The 16,693-nt window shown below is 44.9% G+C and overlaps 1 protein-coding gene across 2 annotated transcripts in view; it reads left to right on the top strand.

The window, feature by feature from the left end:
• kcnc2 (potassium voltage-gated channel, Shaw-related subfamily, member 2) overlaps positions 1-16,313 on the top strand; it is a 66,217-nt gene extending 49,904 nt beyond the window's left edge. The window contains exons 2-5 of one of the 2 annotated variants that reach the window (XM_080757348.1): positions 4,892-5,846; positions 7,472-7,651; positions 14,426-14,522; positions 15,535-16,313. In XM_080757348.1, the coding sequence (XP_080613474.1) occupies positions 4,892-5,846; positions 7,472-7,651; positions 14,426-14,487 (1,197 nt within the window). In that variant the 3' untranslated portion in view covers positions 14,488-14,522; positions 15,535-16,313. Of the gene's footprint in view, positions 1-4,891; positions 5,847-7,471; positions 7,652-14,396; positions 14,523-15,534 lie in introns of both variants that reach the window. The other variant, XM_080757347.1, reaches the window with a different exon arrangement.
• The last annotated feature ends 380 nt before the right edge of the window (positions 16,314-16,693 follow it).

The raw sequence follows: 16,693 nt of genomic DNA, 5'->3' as shown, positions 1-16,693 counted from the left end.
GAACTAACGTTTTTAACTCAAATCTTTGCTTCTGGGGGAGGTCCCTGGAACAACATATTTCATATATTTTTGGGGGTCCTTGGCATGAAAATGTTTGAGAACGACTGTCATGATTTAGAAGACATTTGTAGAATCGTTCCCAGGTCAAAATGGTTTAAAGTACTAGTGTTCTCTCTCTCGCACACACGCACGCACGCACGCACGCACACACACACGCACGCACACAGTGTTTTCCACAGGAGATACTGCCGTGTTAGATCTATCTATCTATCTATCTATCTATCTATCTATCTATCTATCTGGCTTCACGTGATAGTTTCTTCATGGGACGGCAGCTAACGCCTTTAGCAGAAGCAGCTGGTGAGGTTTTCGGGTATATGAAGATGTTGCTAATGAAGAATCATGGAACACATGAGGTTAATTTTAACCCTAACAACTGAAGATTCACAAACTGCCTCTATAACACCAAGCAGGATGACACCCCAGGTTTGACACATCGCGTCAGTCAGTCAGTCAGTCAGCAAAGTGACAACTGCTGAAAGTGTGAAAGTGAAAATTGTATTTCAGCGAGCGGCGTTTCCTCTGTGAAGAAATGATCCAATGTGATAGTGAAGGTACTACTGTAGGTATGTGTTAACACAATCAGCGCCGGGATTTCTTTCAAAATAGCAGCTCGAGTGCTGCGCAGATACGGCAGCTTTTACTCGTTAAAATCGATTAATTGCCGTCAAGAAATTAGTCGGTTAAACTTAACAGTTAATATCAAATTGAATTAATCGTATCTCAAATGTTCAAATAACTATTTGATTAAGGAATATAATGTGCCTTTTGTATTCTTTCTGTATATCATATATGTTAGTCATTGAGGGAAATTAAGATTCCCCAAAGAAATAATTAAACGGTGCTTATCAATTAACTATTAATGCATTAATCGATAATTCCCATCCCTAGAAGGTACAGTGCATCGTCGTATTCAGACAGGTTTCTGAACTGCCCACAGCCCTCCTATGAGACAGACTGGTTTCTGAACTGCCCACAGCCCTCCTATGAGACACAGACTGGTTTCTGAACTGCCCACAGCCCTCCTATGAGACACAGACTGGTTTCTGAACTGCCCACAGCCCTCCTATGAGACACAGACTGGTTTCTGAACTGCCCACAGCCCTACTATGAGACAGACTGGTTTCTGAACTGCCCACAGCCCTCCTATGAGACAGACTGGTTTCTGAACTGCACACAGCCCTCCTATGAGACAGACTGGTTTCTGAACTGCCCACAGCCCTCCTATGAGACACAGACTGGTTTCTGAACTGCCCACAGCCCTCCTATGAGACAGACTGGTTTCTGAACTGCACACAGCCCTCCTATGAGACAGACTGGTTTCTGAACTGCCCACAGCCCTCCTATGAGACAGACTGGTTTCTGAACTGCCCACAGCTATTTTATCATGATTATTAGTGAGGACCAATTATATGAAGATAGGTTGAAAAGTGGTCCTGTAAGTGAAACCAGGAAAAGACATTACGATCTCCAAAAACCCAGACGGATTTCTAGTCAGAGTTTCGGGTTAGTGTCGGCTGGGGAGATAATCCACCCTGCAGGTGTGAACTCCTGTGTGAGCGACGTGTGTGTGTGTGTGTGTGTGTGTGTGTGTGTGTGTGTGTGTGTGTGTGTGTGTGTGTGTGTGTGTGTGTGTGAGCGTGTTGTCGGCTATATGAGACCATCACACCTCAGCACAAGACAGCAGCTGCTGTTATGACTGTGGTGTAAAGCTGGGGTTGCCAAAGTGGGGTCCGGGGACCCCTAGGGGTCCTTGGGGGAGCTAAATGATAGTTAGGAACCAAATTAACCCGTATGGGTCTACAAATGGAACCAAATGGACCCGTTAGGCGGGTCCATTTTTGTTCCATTTGTTCAATTTGTAGGGGTCCTTGAATTGAAAATGGTTGAAAATCACTGCTAGAACCAATGGGTCCTATAGCATAATGACATTTTTTAAATCTTGCCTTATATAGGATGCCAATGTTAGTAATAGTTTGACATTGTGCATGGGGAGAGAGAGAGAGAGAGAGAGAGAGAGAGAGAGAGAGAGAGAGAGGTGAGGTGGGTGGAAGGAAAGAAACAACTGTTGACACTTGAAATATTGTTTTCATCAGACAGTGTTTACAACTCACACTGATATTATATACACACCAACGTCAGACGAGGAACAGTTGGAGAGTGCATTTCAAAAAAGGAAACACACACACGCACATAAATGAACCAGTAAGACGCCTTAAGGTTCGAGAAGCGACCACAGGTTGCAGGGAAACAACCATGACTAAAATAGTCAGTGTAAATCTGTACACACACACACACACACACACACAGGCTGTCTTTGACTCAGGATGTAGCAAGTGGAAGTGCTGGGGTGGGGAGTTGTGGACATAAATACAGACAGCCGTGCATATGACACATGGTAGGGGGCAGGGCGGACATCATATGACCATAAAGTTTGCGTGCAATCAACTTTGCTTAGGATTTTTTAACCACTGCATCATGAACTGTTTTAACTCAAAAGCCATAAATGCACTTTCGCACAAAATACAGATATGCAACAGTATAAGTACAACTACAGCATGAACACTTACAAGCAAAGGCAAAGCACACGTGAGGAGGAAAATAAAATAATAAGTTAAACATAAATAAATAATAATAATCATAAGCCTTTAGTGGTAATGTTATAGCCTACCTACTATTATTGACAAAGGATTTAGACCCAAGAAAGCACTATATGGCTTGTTTCCATTGGGGTTCATTCTCCATGAATTCAAGGCCTGTGTGTAATTGATATAAATTAAGTCATTTTTGGGGTTAAGCCTATACTGTATACATTTATTTACATGTATGTAATTTAGCCCAACCGGGGGGGAGTGGTAAATGTTTTTAACTCCATTGGACCCTCAAAATGTCTACTAAAGCAACTAACTCCACCACCACTTCCCCTCTCATGGAAGTAATTGACAATATATAAAGTCACAACACCAACTTTGATGAGGCAGTATTGCTTTGTTTTGAAAATATATAAGGTTTTCTTAATTTCCTGAAAAAAATGAACCTTTTGGAGTTATGAGGTTTCCTCCCGACAGCAGAGATATACAGTGTGGCCGCTGTGTGGATGCACACATGCGGTCAGTCAGTCCCTTCCAAACAGGGTGACCCATATACGTAGTGGCACGGTTGATATTTTGAGACGGCATGAGTCATGCCGTGTGAAACAAAGCCAGGGTGGCGCGTGTGAAACGAATCCTAGAGAGAGACCTCAGTGGGCAGAGCGGGGAGAAAAAAAGTGGATGCGCCGAGGGAGGAAAGACGACAAGATGAAGTGACTGAAATAATTTCGGGGCACGTCTGAAACAGTTTGAACAATAGTCGGGGGTTATAATTATACCCTCAAAATATTACCGCGTTGTGTTATTTGGGGATCGTCATAGGAATGTTTCTGAAATATCTTATATCACAAAGGTGTTGCCATTGCTGGAGACTGTTGTTCTGAGAGAAAGGGGTGGATTGCAGGGGAGGGGGACGGGGGGACAGGGGGGTAGGGGTGTCTGAAAATAACGGCTTCTACTTGTGGTGAAGAGACAGCGGGTCCTAATAATATTAGGACCCACACACACACACATATACACAAGCACAAGCACACAAACATACAAGCATACAAGCTCACAACGCACAACGCATTGTGAGCTTGTAGATCGGCTATTTTCAGCATGCAACCAAGTTTAAAATTACTTATACTCTCTTGTCCACTAGTCGCTAACATTTTAGTCTAGTTTTTTATTTGTTGACGTGACGAAATTCATCAGTGGAAAAAGGTAGAAAAAGGTAGTCGATGAACATTTTTCGTCTTATTTTTAGTCGACGATAACAACACTGGACAGCAGTGTGGTTGCCATGTCCTGTTGTCAGCTATGTTTAGACTAGAGGTTCTCTGACAGCAGTGTGGTTGCTATGTCGTGTTGTCAGCCATGTTTAGACTAGAGGTTCTCTGACAGCAGTGTGGTTGCCATGTCGTGTTGTCAGCCATGTTTAGAGGTTCTCTGACAGCAGTGTGGTGCCATGTCCTGTTGTCAGCCATGTTTAGAGTTAGACTAGACTAGGTTCTCTGACAGCAGTGTGGTGCCATGTCCTGTTGTCAGCCATATGTTTAGTTGTCGACACGGGAGAGACAGGCTAGGGGAAAACTTCCAAAGGTGACCTCTCTCTTTCTCTCTCTCTCTCTCTCCTCCCAGTGCCAAACAACGGTTCATAGCAGACAGGCAGCACATGTAGGGTCAGAATTTAGTTTAGCTTTTTGTTGTGTGTCTGCAGTTTGTGTCAATTTAATCTCTGAATATGTCAAAACGAAACAAAATGTGTACAGTATGTACAGTATTCAAAAATGTAATTGTTTTGATGCTGCTATATAAATATTTGAAGTATTACTAGTATTTACAAAACACAAAGAAAGATTCTAAAAAAAACTGCCTCCCTCCTCCACAACGTTGGTCGGTCTTGTGGTTATTTGGTTCCGCCACCCTCTTATGTACCAATTCCCTCTGCCGCCCCACTTACCAATAGCAGTAAATGACACGGCATTGCATCTAGAATCCCTTCAGCCGCGTTCCCACGAGGAGCACGGGGAAAGAGTGTTTTCATTTGTTGCTTTTGCTAATTGATTGCTTTCTCTCTCTGGAATCTGTTCAAAGGAATAAAGCAATGGAGTAGCATGTTAGTCCCCACAATGCCAGACTTCAGATTCATAATGTATTCTCTCCTCTCCTCTCCTCTCCTCTCCTCTCCTCTCCTCTCCTCTCCTCTCCTCTCCTCTCCTCTCCTCTCCTCTCCTCTCCTCTCCTCTCCTCTGCAGTTCGTGGCCTTTGCCTCCCTGTTCTTCATCTTGGTCTCCATCACCACCTTCTGCCTGGAGACGCACGAGGCGTTCAACACCATCACCATCGTCAACAAGACGGACGTGACGAGCGGCGGCGGCAACGACAGCCAGTCGTCCGACGCGACGACGACGACCGTGCAGTACGAGATGGAGACGGACCCGGCGCTCACCTACGTGGAGGGCGTGTGCGTCTTCTGGTTCACGCTGGAGTTCCTGGCGCGCGTGGTCTTCAGCCCGGACAAGCTGGAGTTCGTGAAGAGCCTGCTAAACATCATCGACTTTGTGGCCATCCTCCCGTTCTACCTGGAGGTGGGCCTCAGCGGCCTCTCCTCCAAGGCCGCCAAGGACGTCCTGGGGTTCCTGCGCGTGGTGCGCTTTGTGCGCATCCTGCGCATCTTCAAGCTGACGCGCCACTTCGTGGGCCTGCGCGTGCTGGGCCACACGCTGCGCGCCTCCACCAACGAGTTCCTGCTGCTCATCATCTTCCTGGCGCTGGGCGTGCTCATCTTCGCCACCATGATCTACTACGCCGAGCGGCTGGGCGCCAGCCCCAACGACCCCACGGCCAGCCACCACACCATGTTCAAGAACATCCCCATCGGCTTCTGGTGGGCCGTGGTCACCATGACCACGCTGGGCTACGGCGACATGTACCCGCAGACGTGGTCGGGCATGCTGGTGGGGGCGCTGTGCGCGCTGGCCGGCGTGCTCACCATCGCCATGCCGGTGCCCGTCATCGTCAACAACTTTGGGATGTACTACTCGCTGGCGATGGCCAAGCAGAAGCTGCCCAAGAAGAGGAAGAAGCACATCCCCCAGGGGGCGGCGGCGGCGGCACAGGGAGGCTCGCCCGTCGTCTGCGGCATGAAGGCCGAGCTCAACGCCACCTGCAACAGCACGCAAGGTGACCACGTGTGCAGGAACCGCTCAGGTGAGAGAGCGCCTCGCCTCGGCATGCAGGGAGAGAACTATTAAGAGGTGCATTACAGCGGCAGGGAATTTATTTATGAGCCGACGGAAATCCATAGGGGATCTAATTTCAGGTGGGAAACATTGGCCATTTGACGGATTCCCCCCTCTGGGAGTAGAACCCCCCCCTACCCCCCACATCCACATCCTCGATTGCCTATAGCACCTTAGAGGCTTCCCCATGAAAGATTGAGCGCCACAATTGCCTCACGGCCTTTTCTCCCTGCATGGTTGCCACGGTGATGAGAAAAGGAGACGTGAAAAGATGAGGGAGGGAGAGATTAGAGTGACCGCGGCGTGGAATATTTTGATTTAGATAAGAATGCTGGTTTGTGCCTGGGAGGCGCTTGCCTTGCCCCCCCTCCGTTTTTGTTGTTTTTCAGCAGTGATTGTTCATTTGTTGTTTAAACCGTAAGTGGCTATTTTTTCCCCCTCTAGGCTCATGTCAGTAACTCACTGCGACATGTCTTCTGATATTGATGGAAATGAGTGTCGACCTCATGCGTTCTTTACTTTCTTTGAATTATAATGCGGAAATTCCTTGTATTGGAGTGTGTGAGCGGTCTGGGGTGTACCTGTACCCGACTCTCAAGTTATTTATTAGATGTCAAAACCTTTTTGTCTCCCCCCTCCGTTTTATACGGTATATTTATTCACGTCACAAATGCAGTGCGAGAACAGATTCATTCATCTTGGTTGCCAGGTTGTGATATTTCCACGGGGGTCATTTGAAATACAATGCCCTGCATGTAGTTTTAGATCAGTGCAGTCCCTTATACGTGAAGCCACAAGTTGAACTGGGAATTCATTCCCAAAAGCTATTAACCCTTTTGGACCTGAGGCCGATTAAAAAAAAAAGGCTCCAAAACTGTCAAACTGAACAACCAATGTCAATTTGAAGCTATGATTCCCTGCTTTCATAATTATGACATGAAAAATAATAAAATAAAAATAAAAAATCAATGACTTAGCCTCGGTCAGAAATGGTCAAAATACGAAACGTTGTGCTACGTATCCACAATACATCCACATGCGGTAGTGGTGTCATAATTATCAACAATCATATTTAGCCTCCAAAATCTCTTGACACGTCTAACACGACACGCTGAACATCTTTCCATCGCCCCGTATTTGTGATTCCTCGATTGGCATTCTTCTGTGACCTACAATAACCTTTTATTCTGCACACTGGTGACATTTCTGTGCTTTATCTGAAGGATTCTGTTTGATCTTTCTCCCGACTTTGATCCCCCTGAACCTCAATATTCATCTCAGCGCCCACGCACGCACGCACGCACGCACGCACGCACGCACGCACGCACGCACGCACGCACTCACTATGACAATAGCAGATCTTTTTAAGATCAGCATGCAACCTAAGTGTAAATCAGGCATTACGACACCATCAATTTTTGGGTCAAAATCAACTGTAAATCTAGTCTACTAATTTGGTCATGCACGCACTAAAGGAAAGCGCGCGCACACGCACACACACACACACACACACACACACACACACACACACACACACACACACACACACACACCCACCCTGTCGACCAATAGACGTGTGTCTCCCGTGTACAGTTCCGTCGGCGGAGGGCAGCGACGGCGGGAGTGACCTGAGCACGTCGCCAGAGGAGACGGTCCCCATGCGGCGCTCCAGGGAGCACGAGGACCGCCGGAGCGCCGGCACCTGCTTCCTGCTGGCCGCCAGCGACTACAACTGCCCCGCTGACGGCGGCGGGGGGGGCATCCGCAAAACAGGTATACCGTATCCTCCTCCCCTCAGGACGGATATATAGCAGTGGTTCCCAAAGGAACCCCCAGGGGGTCCTTAAACCATTCTGACCTGAGATCAGATTCTAAAAATGTCCTGACAGTTTTCTGAAAAAGCTATGTTTCTATGTCAGTCGTTCTTCGATTTTTCAAAAATAGCAGACCTACAAGCTCGCTATGAGCTATGGTCAAAGCTATGAGCTATGAGCTTTTAGATCTGTTATTTTTCAATAGCTAAAGCACAACAGAATGGGTTGAGGGAGTTCCAGGGCGTCCCCAGCTAAATGATAGTTAGGAACCAAATGGACTCATAAGTGGTCCGTTTGGTTCCATTTGTACACTCTCAGAGTTAAATTGGGGTCCCTGAGATAGAAATGCCATTAAACGGGCGTCTGTAGACTAATGCATGTCAAACTCGGGGTGCTTGAAAATTAAACGGGTTGAGAAACACTGCTAGAGCCATAAAAGTCTTCTCTTATGGGGGTCCCTGACATGTCTTTTCTAATGGGGGTCCGTGGTCAATTTGGGGGTCCTTGACATGAAAAGGTTTGGGAACCACTGCAGTATATAGCAGTGGTTCCCAAACTTTTACATGTCATGGACCCCCAAATTGTAAAAATTTAAAGGAGAGGTCGCACAGCTCATAGTCACGATGCAAAAAAAAAAACTTTTCATTGGGTTACCTTTCTATTTTGGTAACCCAATAAAAAGTATTTTTGGCATCATGACTATTCGAGGCTGTGCGACCTGTTTGTCTCCCGTGCTCAGCACCTCCCTACTTTTGGTGTGCGCTCCTCTCCTACCTTTTTGTTTGCTTTGAAGGACCCCCAAATTGACACTCATTAGCCCCGCGTACCCCCCATTAGAAAATAAATGCCAAGGAACCCCCATAAGAGAAGATTTTTACGGCTCTGGCAATGATTTTCACCCATTTTCATTACAAGGACCCTCAGGTTTGACCAGAATTAGTCTACAGACCCCCATTTATGACAGTTCTATCTCTGGGACCCCACTGTATATTGTAAAATCAAAGTTAATTTAACTTAAAGACCCATAAAAAGGGGCCATTTGGTTCCTAATTATCATTTAGCTGGGGGCCCCCTGAAACTCTCTCAAGGACCCCTGGGGGTCCCCTGACCCCACATTTGGAACCACTGGTGCAGCATTAATGGCATGCGGTATTATGCAAGCTACAATGTTCCGTTATCGTTATCCGTGGGTCATCGACATGACGGCTTGTGGTGGAACATGCTTTGTCAAAATTACGAGTTGGACAATAACATTACAGGTGTGTAACTCTAAAAGTGCAAAAAAAAAGGAACCAAATTGAACAGACTCATTGATCAAACCTCATGTTATCCAAGACTTTATCACATAAACAAGCTGGAAGCTCCTATAATCCCACCTCTGTTTCTCTGCTCAAACCAATAGCAAAGACTTAATGATGTTTTAACGATCTTTGTTCAGAATACTGTTTTAGAGCCCAACCGATTTGGCAATATTCGAGATTCCATCGGTTGCCGATGTTTTTGAACGATATTTCATGCACACAAAAAAATGTGTTAATTCAAATCAATTTGAATGAAAAACGTAGACGTGATTAGGTAGGGGTTTTTTTCCAAGCGGCGCCGCGCTGTAGGAACACCATGGAGGTTGAAAGTTATTGGGACACATGAGCTGAATGTCGTTATTCAGTTGATGTGAGACGATTCAGACATTCAGACATGGGTCTGCCTCCAACGCTGTTGATGTGATGATTTGCATGCTGGTGGTGTTCAGTAATTGCCATATGTTTATTAAATTGCTATTCATTATTCATACGCCTGGATCCAGCTCCATCTTGAAAGGTCTCTTATTTAATTAAAAAAAACAACAACAACCTGATGCCGATTTCTACAGATGCCAGTTCTGACACTTTCAAGATTATTTTATAAAAAAATTAAAAACAGTAGATGTGCAAGATCGCACAAAGTGACGAGCCGGAAGCTTGTAGATCTGCTATTTTTTAATAGCCAACGCACAAAATCTATGGGTTGTCACTAGGATTGTGTCAGGTTGTCAAGCCAATAGGCTTGCTTTATTGTCACTTCTCAAGTTAAGCCACTGCCGATATAAAAATGAATTGATTAGATTATTCTGGATGAAATAAATATACTCCAATCATTGTATTATCCACTTGCAAGACCAAAAGTGGTCTTGCAGCTGTGAAAAGGTCAAACTAGGAACAGGAATGGCCTGCCCAGCTTGTTGACTAAAGCCAAATGCCATCACGCATTTAGGGCAAGCCGATGAGATTTGCACAACGCGTAATGCCATTGGTCTGACAGCCCAACGCCTCAATGCCATTGGTCCGACAGCCCAACGCCTCACAGTGCAGTGCAATGCCATTGGTCTATTCTAAAACCCTGATATTCTGAAAAGATAATGTCCCATTGGACCGAAAGCCTATTAGTCCATTATCCCCCAAACTAATTCTCGTTGTTCGAAGGCCCACTTCAGAGAGAAAAATAAACTAACAAATCCATGGTGCTGAAACAATAAAAATAAAAAATAAATACAAAAATCACTGTTTATAAATGTCTACAGCTGCTTCTACAGTATATTTGGATCAAACATTAATAAGGTGCAAATTCACTTAAAGCCACTTCAAACCCCTAGTAGTCTTTAGAGAAGCAGACGTGAATTCCGACGATTTTTGTCGACTAAAATGTTTTGTTGGCTGGCCTTGATGCCGTTGTAATGACAGAGTTTACTCTTGCTGAAAATAGCCGATCTGCAAGCTCACAACACCGTCGCAGTGCGACCAAGTGTGGTAAAATGACTTGGATCTCTTGTCCACTAGTCCCTTCCTAAAAATGTTGTCTACTTTCTATCTGTTGTCAAATTGTCAATACCTTTAGCTTAGTTTTAGTCATAGCTTAGTTTTCATTTAGTTTTTGTCAGTGAAAAAAGGTAGTCGACGAACATTTTTCGTCTTAGTTTTAGTCGACAAAAACAACACTGTACTGCTGTCTTCCGTCCATGGCACGTTGTGAGCTTGTAGGTCGGCTATTTTTGGCCAACACAGGCATGCTGATGATGGGGTTAACGTTGTAAACTTTATATCCGTGGTAATATGCAATGGTATTATCGTATTAAGTAGTCTAAACTAGGATTGGCACGCTCAACTCATGACAGGAGAGCGGGTAGGGCTGCCCCAGAGCCATCTAATAGAAGAGTTAGGATATAGAGGGGGCAGAAACCGAGCGCTCGAGCACTGTTCATGCAGCCTGGACTGAGACAAGCTGGAGTTGCACAAATAACAGCTATTTTAAGCCAGGTCCTTATAGCTTTAGTTTAGTATTTTTTGTCATGTTTATTAGACTGATTAAAGGTGATATAGGCAAGTTTTCAGTGTTTGTACACAGAATTGATCGAGTGTTTCCAAACAAATTAAAATCTAGCTCCACCCCCCTCCCCCCGTCATTCTATTGGCTGAGCCAGGTCACTTCAGGCTATGGGGTTGTTGTTGCTGCTGGGAGGGACGCTATGGATATTGCGCTCGTATGGCTAAATATGACATTAAAAAATTATGAATTTCTATCGATATCATAGTTACAACAATGACATTGAGTTGACATGTTTTTTTAAGGGTAACTGTAGCGTAATCACAATATCACAAGACTGACACGACGAGTCCCGCAAATGAGGAAGTAGGAAGTAGTGGAGCAGACTCACTGGCTCTCAATTCAATTATCTTTCATTTGTAATCGTGCATATAAAACATATTGCCCCTCAAATGCCCCAGCCACTACAGCATCGTTCATGTGAACTACTTTGTCCACGGTTATTCATCGCTATGATGATCAGCGACGGCTTGTCACCGTTGGCGAGCACGGGTTGAATGCAAGCTTCAAGCCGGCCGGACCACCAAACCATGCGCTATACATAGCGATTCTCATAATTTCAACAGGCTTACATATTACATCATAAACATACTATTTCACATGAACAATGGTGAAACTAAGATATGGGGATAATATTATACTTGCAAATTGCAAGTATAATATTATCCCCATATCCCCATATCTTACACAGTCACAGCCTCGCGCTGCAATTGGCTAAGACTCCGCGTCACCCCCCACACAGACCCTCCTCCCAACACGACGCTTCCGTCCCGCGACATAAACAACAGTGGATATAAACAGATACAAACACATAGAGGGAGACAAAGGGAGAGTGTATGTCTACAGGGCAGCAGCTCAGCATCAAAATATAGGGGAAGATAGAGGGAATAAGGCCACAAATATAGATAGATAAATATGTTGATTTTTGGCTGAAAACTTGCCTATATCACCTTTAACAAAATTATTAAATAAGTTTCATTGTTTGTTTGTTTGTAGGATGTGCGCAACAAAGACGGGGAACAAGTGGCTTAACCCTAAATAGATGGTCAGCACACTCTATAGTAGGGAGGATTATCACAACAAAACAAAAAAAATAAGTGATATTTGAATTAAGTGAAATCACTGACTTTACCTTTAACATTTCTCATCAGAAACTCGGAACTTATTTTGTATTAAAGTCCTTTTTTCTGAAATAATAGAATGTAGATGCTCTAAAGCAGAGTAATGGAGGCTTAACTATAACTCCGCTTCATCTCTGCCGTCTCTCCAGACATGGATGTCGTGGGAATCACAAACCAAACCCTGGTTAATTGCCTTCATGTCAGAAGTGAACCACCTCTCCAGAAAGAAACCTGAATGCCCTGCTTCTTTAATGGCTTTACCCCAGGCCTCAGAGTGGCTCCTCTATCCAAGCTATACAGCAGGGGAAATGATCACAGTTAGTTGCACCGCAAGTGCCATTCTGCAATGCGGGGAAGCAATCTAATCACTGAATTAATCCAACCTGGACGGGATCCCCTTTTGGTGTTTTAAGTGTTATGTTATGCTTTAGGTGTTGAAAAATAGCAGATCTACAAACTCATAGCTCGGCACTCGGTGGCGCGCTACGAGCTTGTAGATCTGCTTTTTTTTTTTTTTATCGTGAAAATGTGGCACAAATCTTTGAATATATATTCTCTCAAATCTTGAGCTTCTGGGGGGGTCCCTCCCTCCCTGGAACAACATATTTTCAGATGGGGGTCCGTGGCCAAATAGAGATATATTTTGGGGGTCCTTGACATGAAAATGTTTGAGAACGACTGACATACTGCAGAAACATGGGGTTTTTCAGAAAACTGTCAGGATTTGGAAGGCATTTGTAGAAGCGTCCTCAGGTCTAAACGAATTAAAGCAGACATTTTTGCGTGGTGACCGTGACACTGAAGGCAATTTATTCATTCATGATCAATTCCACAGATACAAGGTTATTATAGCGATATGATGAGCACGCCGCGTGCTGCTCTCCTGGGCTTCATCTGACAACCATCAGGACAGGGGGGGGGGGGGGGGGGGATACCCAGCCAAATTACTTAACCCATCCACGACCGAAACCCCTTGTGGTGTTTTAAGCATTATATGTTATCCTTTAGCTATTTTTAAAAAATCGTGAAAATGTGATGCAAATCTTTGAATATAGATTATTTCAAAGGGAACGTTTTTAACTCAAATCTACTGGGGGGGGGGGGTCTCAGGTCTAAATGGGTTAACGCATGAAGACCTGAGTCCGATTGATTCTACAAAGGCCTTCTAAATCAGTAGTTGTCCCATTCTGTTGTCTCAAGGTTTTTCAAAAATAGCAGATGTACAAGCTTGCATCGCGGTACAATGTGAGCCAGCGCTAAAATAAAGTGAAATCACACCTGTGTGAAGTGAGCGGTGCAACTGTACCGTGTAGGGGGTACATACTCGACATTTCTAACATAAAACTTCAGGGTAGTAAAAATTTGGGTCTGGGTTCACATTCTGGCAAGTGGACTATGATGACAATGCGCCGTTCTCAGATTCTAAAGGCGTTTCTAAAACAAAGCATGGAGGCCCTCTTTCAAGGCAGCGAGGGCTCCGAGCCAGCGGCAGTGTCTATTTGGGGCGTGGGCAGCCATCCAGCCTCCTCTCTGTCTCCACTATCTCTCTATGGTCGGTGGCGGCATCAGGCAGGGCCAGGCGCCCGCTGCGCCCATTGGCTCATGCATTTAACATGATGGGGTCCTTATCGACTGCCTGCTTACCTGTTGGCACAGGCCCATGGCTGGCCTTTGTTTCCGCCCGCCTGCCTGCTTCATTTACACCCTTTCCTCTCGGCACAACAAATGGCGCCGCGTCCTAGCATGCTAATGAGGTCACGTTTTCCATTATAGCTCTCATCTGTGTTTACGGCACGCCGCGCGGCTTGATTGGCACGCTCTGCTAATGACCGGCGCTGCTTTTGGCTCGCTGGCGGTGCACGACACGTACATATATACATACATACAGTAGGGCAAATGGTGTGGAAATGGACCAATGCAGATTTTGTTGTTATAATGCAAAAAATATTATCTTATGATAATCAGGGACATTAGTTGTTGCATGTATTTGCTCTTGTGTGTTGTGTCTGCATCGTTCCGTCGGCTTTGCCCAACATCCACAGAGACAACTACACATTAACATGATTAAGCACGGAACACAAACAGGGTTTTGCTTTGATGCTTTCTCTCCGCATGTTTGTCTAATGCCGTTTTCAAATAAACCTATATCCCCCCCCCCCCCCCCCCTGTTGCCATGTTGCGGAGTGCTTTAAGTGTCTCTGGTCGTTCACTCACAGATAACTGCAGAGAGGTTGTCTCTGCTGGTTGTTTCACAGATAACTGCAAAGAGGTTGTCTTTACTGGTTTCACACAAGCAGAGAGCAGCGTTCTGACATAATGGATTGAGGGACAGCACCGCCATGGTGAAAAAAGGTAATTCCTCCACACCATGTTGGTCCGATTGTGTGTGTGTGTGTGTGTGTGTGTGTGTGTGTGTGTGTGTGTGTGTGTGTGTGTGTGTGTGTGTATACGTGTGTGTATATACGCGTGCTTGCGTGCATGCAAAGGGAGTAATTCAATACTTTTTATGAGGCAAATAAAAAATATCAGTCTAATGACACAATATAAGGCAGATATTTCTCTATGCCGTTGCACAAATCCAATACGAATCTAATAATCCTACACCCCCCTCCCCCCTTCATTCATTCTCAGTGGATACTCTCTGATCGTTGAGAATACCCCTCAAGTCCAATCCCCATTAAAAACTGATGCGGCCCTTTTGAAATTCTATGTTGTGACTGTGCGACAACGAAAGACCTTCAGAGAAAGCTTGACTTGTCTGCTTCCAGGAAAAAAATTAACTGAGTTGATAAAATGTTTAGTGTTTGTGTTGGAGGCCATTTAAAAGAGCCTGCATTTACACTGTGTAGTGTTTCTAGGACAACAAAAAAAGTTATGCCCGTTTGATGTTTTATTTTCCAAATGACTTTTTTTTCTGCTGGGCGTACATACCCATGCCATATCTCATTTTAAAGGGTGAGTTGTCTAGTTGTCCACAGAAGTGAACCTTTCAAGCCTGTTTTCTCAACTCGCTGTTTTCTGCAAGACATTACTCTATAAGCCAAAACTGGTGGGTCAAACTGAACAAACAATATACCGGTATGTCAAGTTGAAGCTATGATTCCCTGCTTTCACAAAAAATATCAATGACTTAGCCTCGGTCAGAAACGGTCACATACTGTATATGCATTCAAAGAATGTCATACATTTGTACTTAATTCCTGTTTACATTACATCAATGTTGCAGATGCATATGAGAATACAGCTCCTGTGCATATTCATCAGCTTCTTGCAGAATGACACTCAGTATATCTAGAGATATCTAGAGATGTGACACCTGTTTAAACATCTTCTGTCCTGACAATTCATTTTCATGTTTTTATAGTGATGATGGAATAAGACGTGTTGACAGCGCGAGGAGGAGTTACTGAAACGTGTGTGGAGAGATCCAACGCCACCCTGGGTTCGCGACCCTCAGGACATTGCAACGACAGCCGGGACGGACACACCGATCAAGCAGACCGACAAGCCTCCCACTCCGCGACTCGGCGAGTGCACAAGACAAACTCACTGATCAAAGGAGATTCGGGAGAATCGGTTGGACTTTGATAAGCATTTGCCTTTGTTTTTCTTCCTATAATTGGACTTGAGATGAACTTGAAACTGCCACCCGTTGGGGGCGAAAGGAAAGAAGAAGAAAAAAAAGAGAATGGAAAAACAGACGAAGTCCTTCAAAAGAGGCTTCTGAATAGATGCTGTACGTGTAAATAAGCAGATCAAAAACGGTACGTGGAGCCCGAGAGGCTCGCCGTGCACTCATCTGTCCTGGGGAGTCCGGAGGCGCTATAACAAGGCTGTGGGGTTTGCTAACGTGCACGCCCCCGTGCCGTGACACCCAACATGTCAATCACTTTCTTCTCGCTATGGTATCCCTCCTCGCAATAAGTGTATTAAGATGTATCAGTTGAGGCACTTTGTGTTCTAAAAAAAATAAAAAGGAGTGTAAATTTCCTATATGAAAATCTACATACAGTACAGTATATAATATACAGTATAGAGAGACTAATGTGAGTTAAAGCTGAATAAATGTGACATCATCACGGTCTTTGCTTTCGTTGTGTCCCCTGTAGGAACCTTCAGTGGATTAATCACTCCGTAGTGTGTGTGTCTAAATGTTTGTATACTTCAACCTCCAGAGTAAAACCTGCCACATGCAGCGGGGGGGGAAGGCCAGGGACAAGCATAATGTATACCGTCTCTCTTCGAGACACTTCCATCCCCCCCTCCCCACTAGCTGCCCCCCACCCCGTTTTATCCTGGGCACGACGCGCTAGCAATCACATGCACCAGTGGTTCTCAAAGTGGGGTCCATCCAGGCACCCTCAGGGTTCTTTGAGGGGATCAATGGCCCACTTACAGGTCTGTAACTCCAAGGGTGTAAAAATGTATGCATTTGTACACTACTCAGGGTTATATATATATATATATATATGGGTTCCAGGGGATTTAAAAGTGTGAGAACCACGAACCACTGACATAACAAC

This window comes from Protomyctophum bolini (genome assembly GCF_963924005.1).
Source record: "Protomyctophum bolini genome assembly, chromosome: 23".
In the NCBI taxonomy this organism is placed as follows: domain Eukaryota; kingdom Metazoa; phylum Chordata; class Actinopteri; order Myctophiformes; family Myctophidae; genus Protomyctophum; species Protomyctophum bolini.
This window is presented reverse-complemented; position numbering and strand designations above follow the sequence as displayed.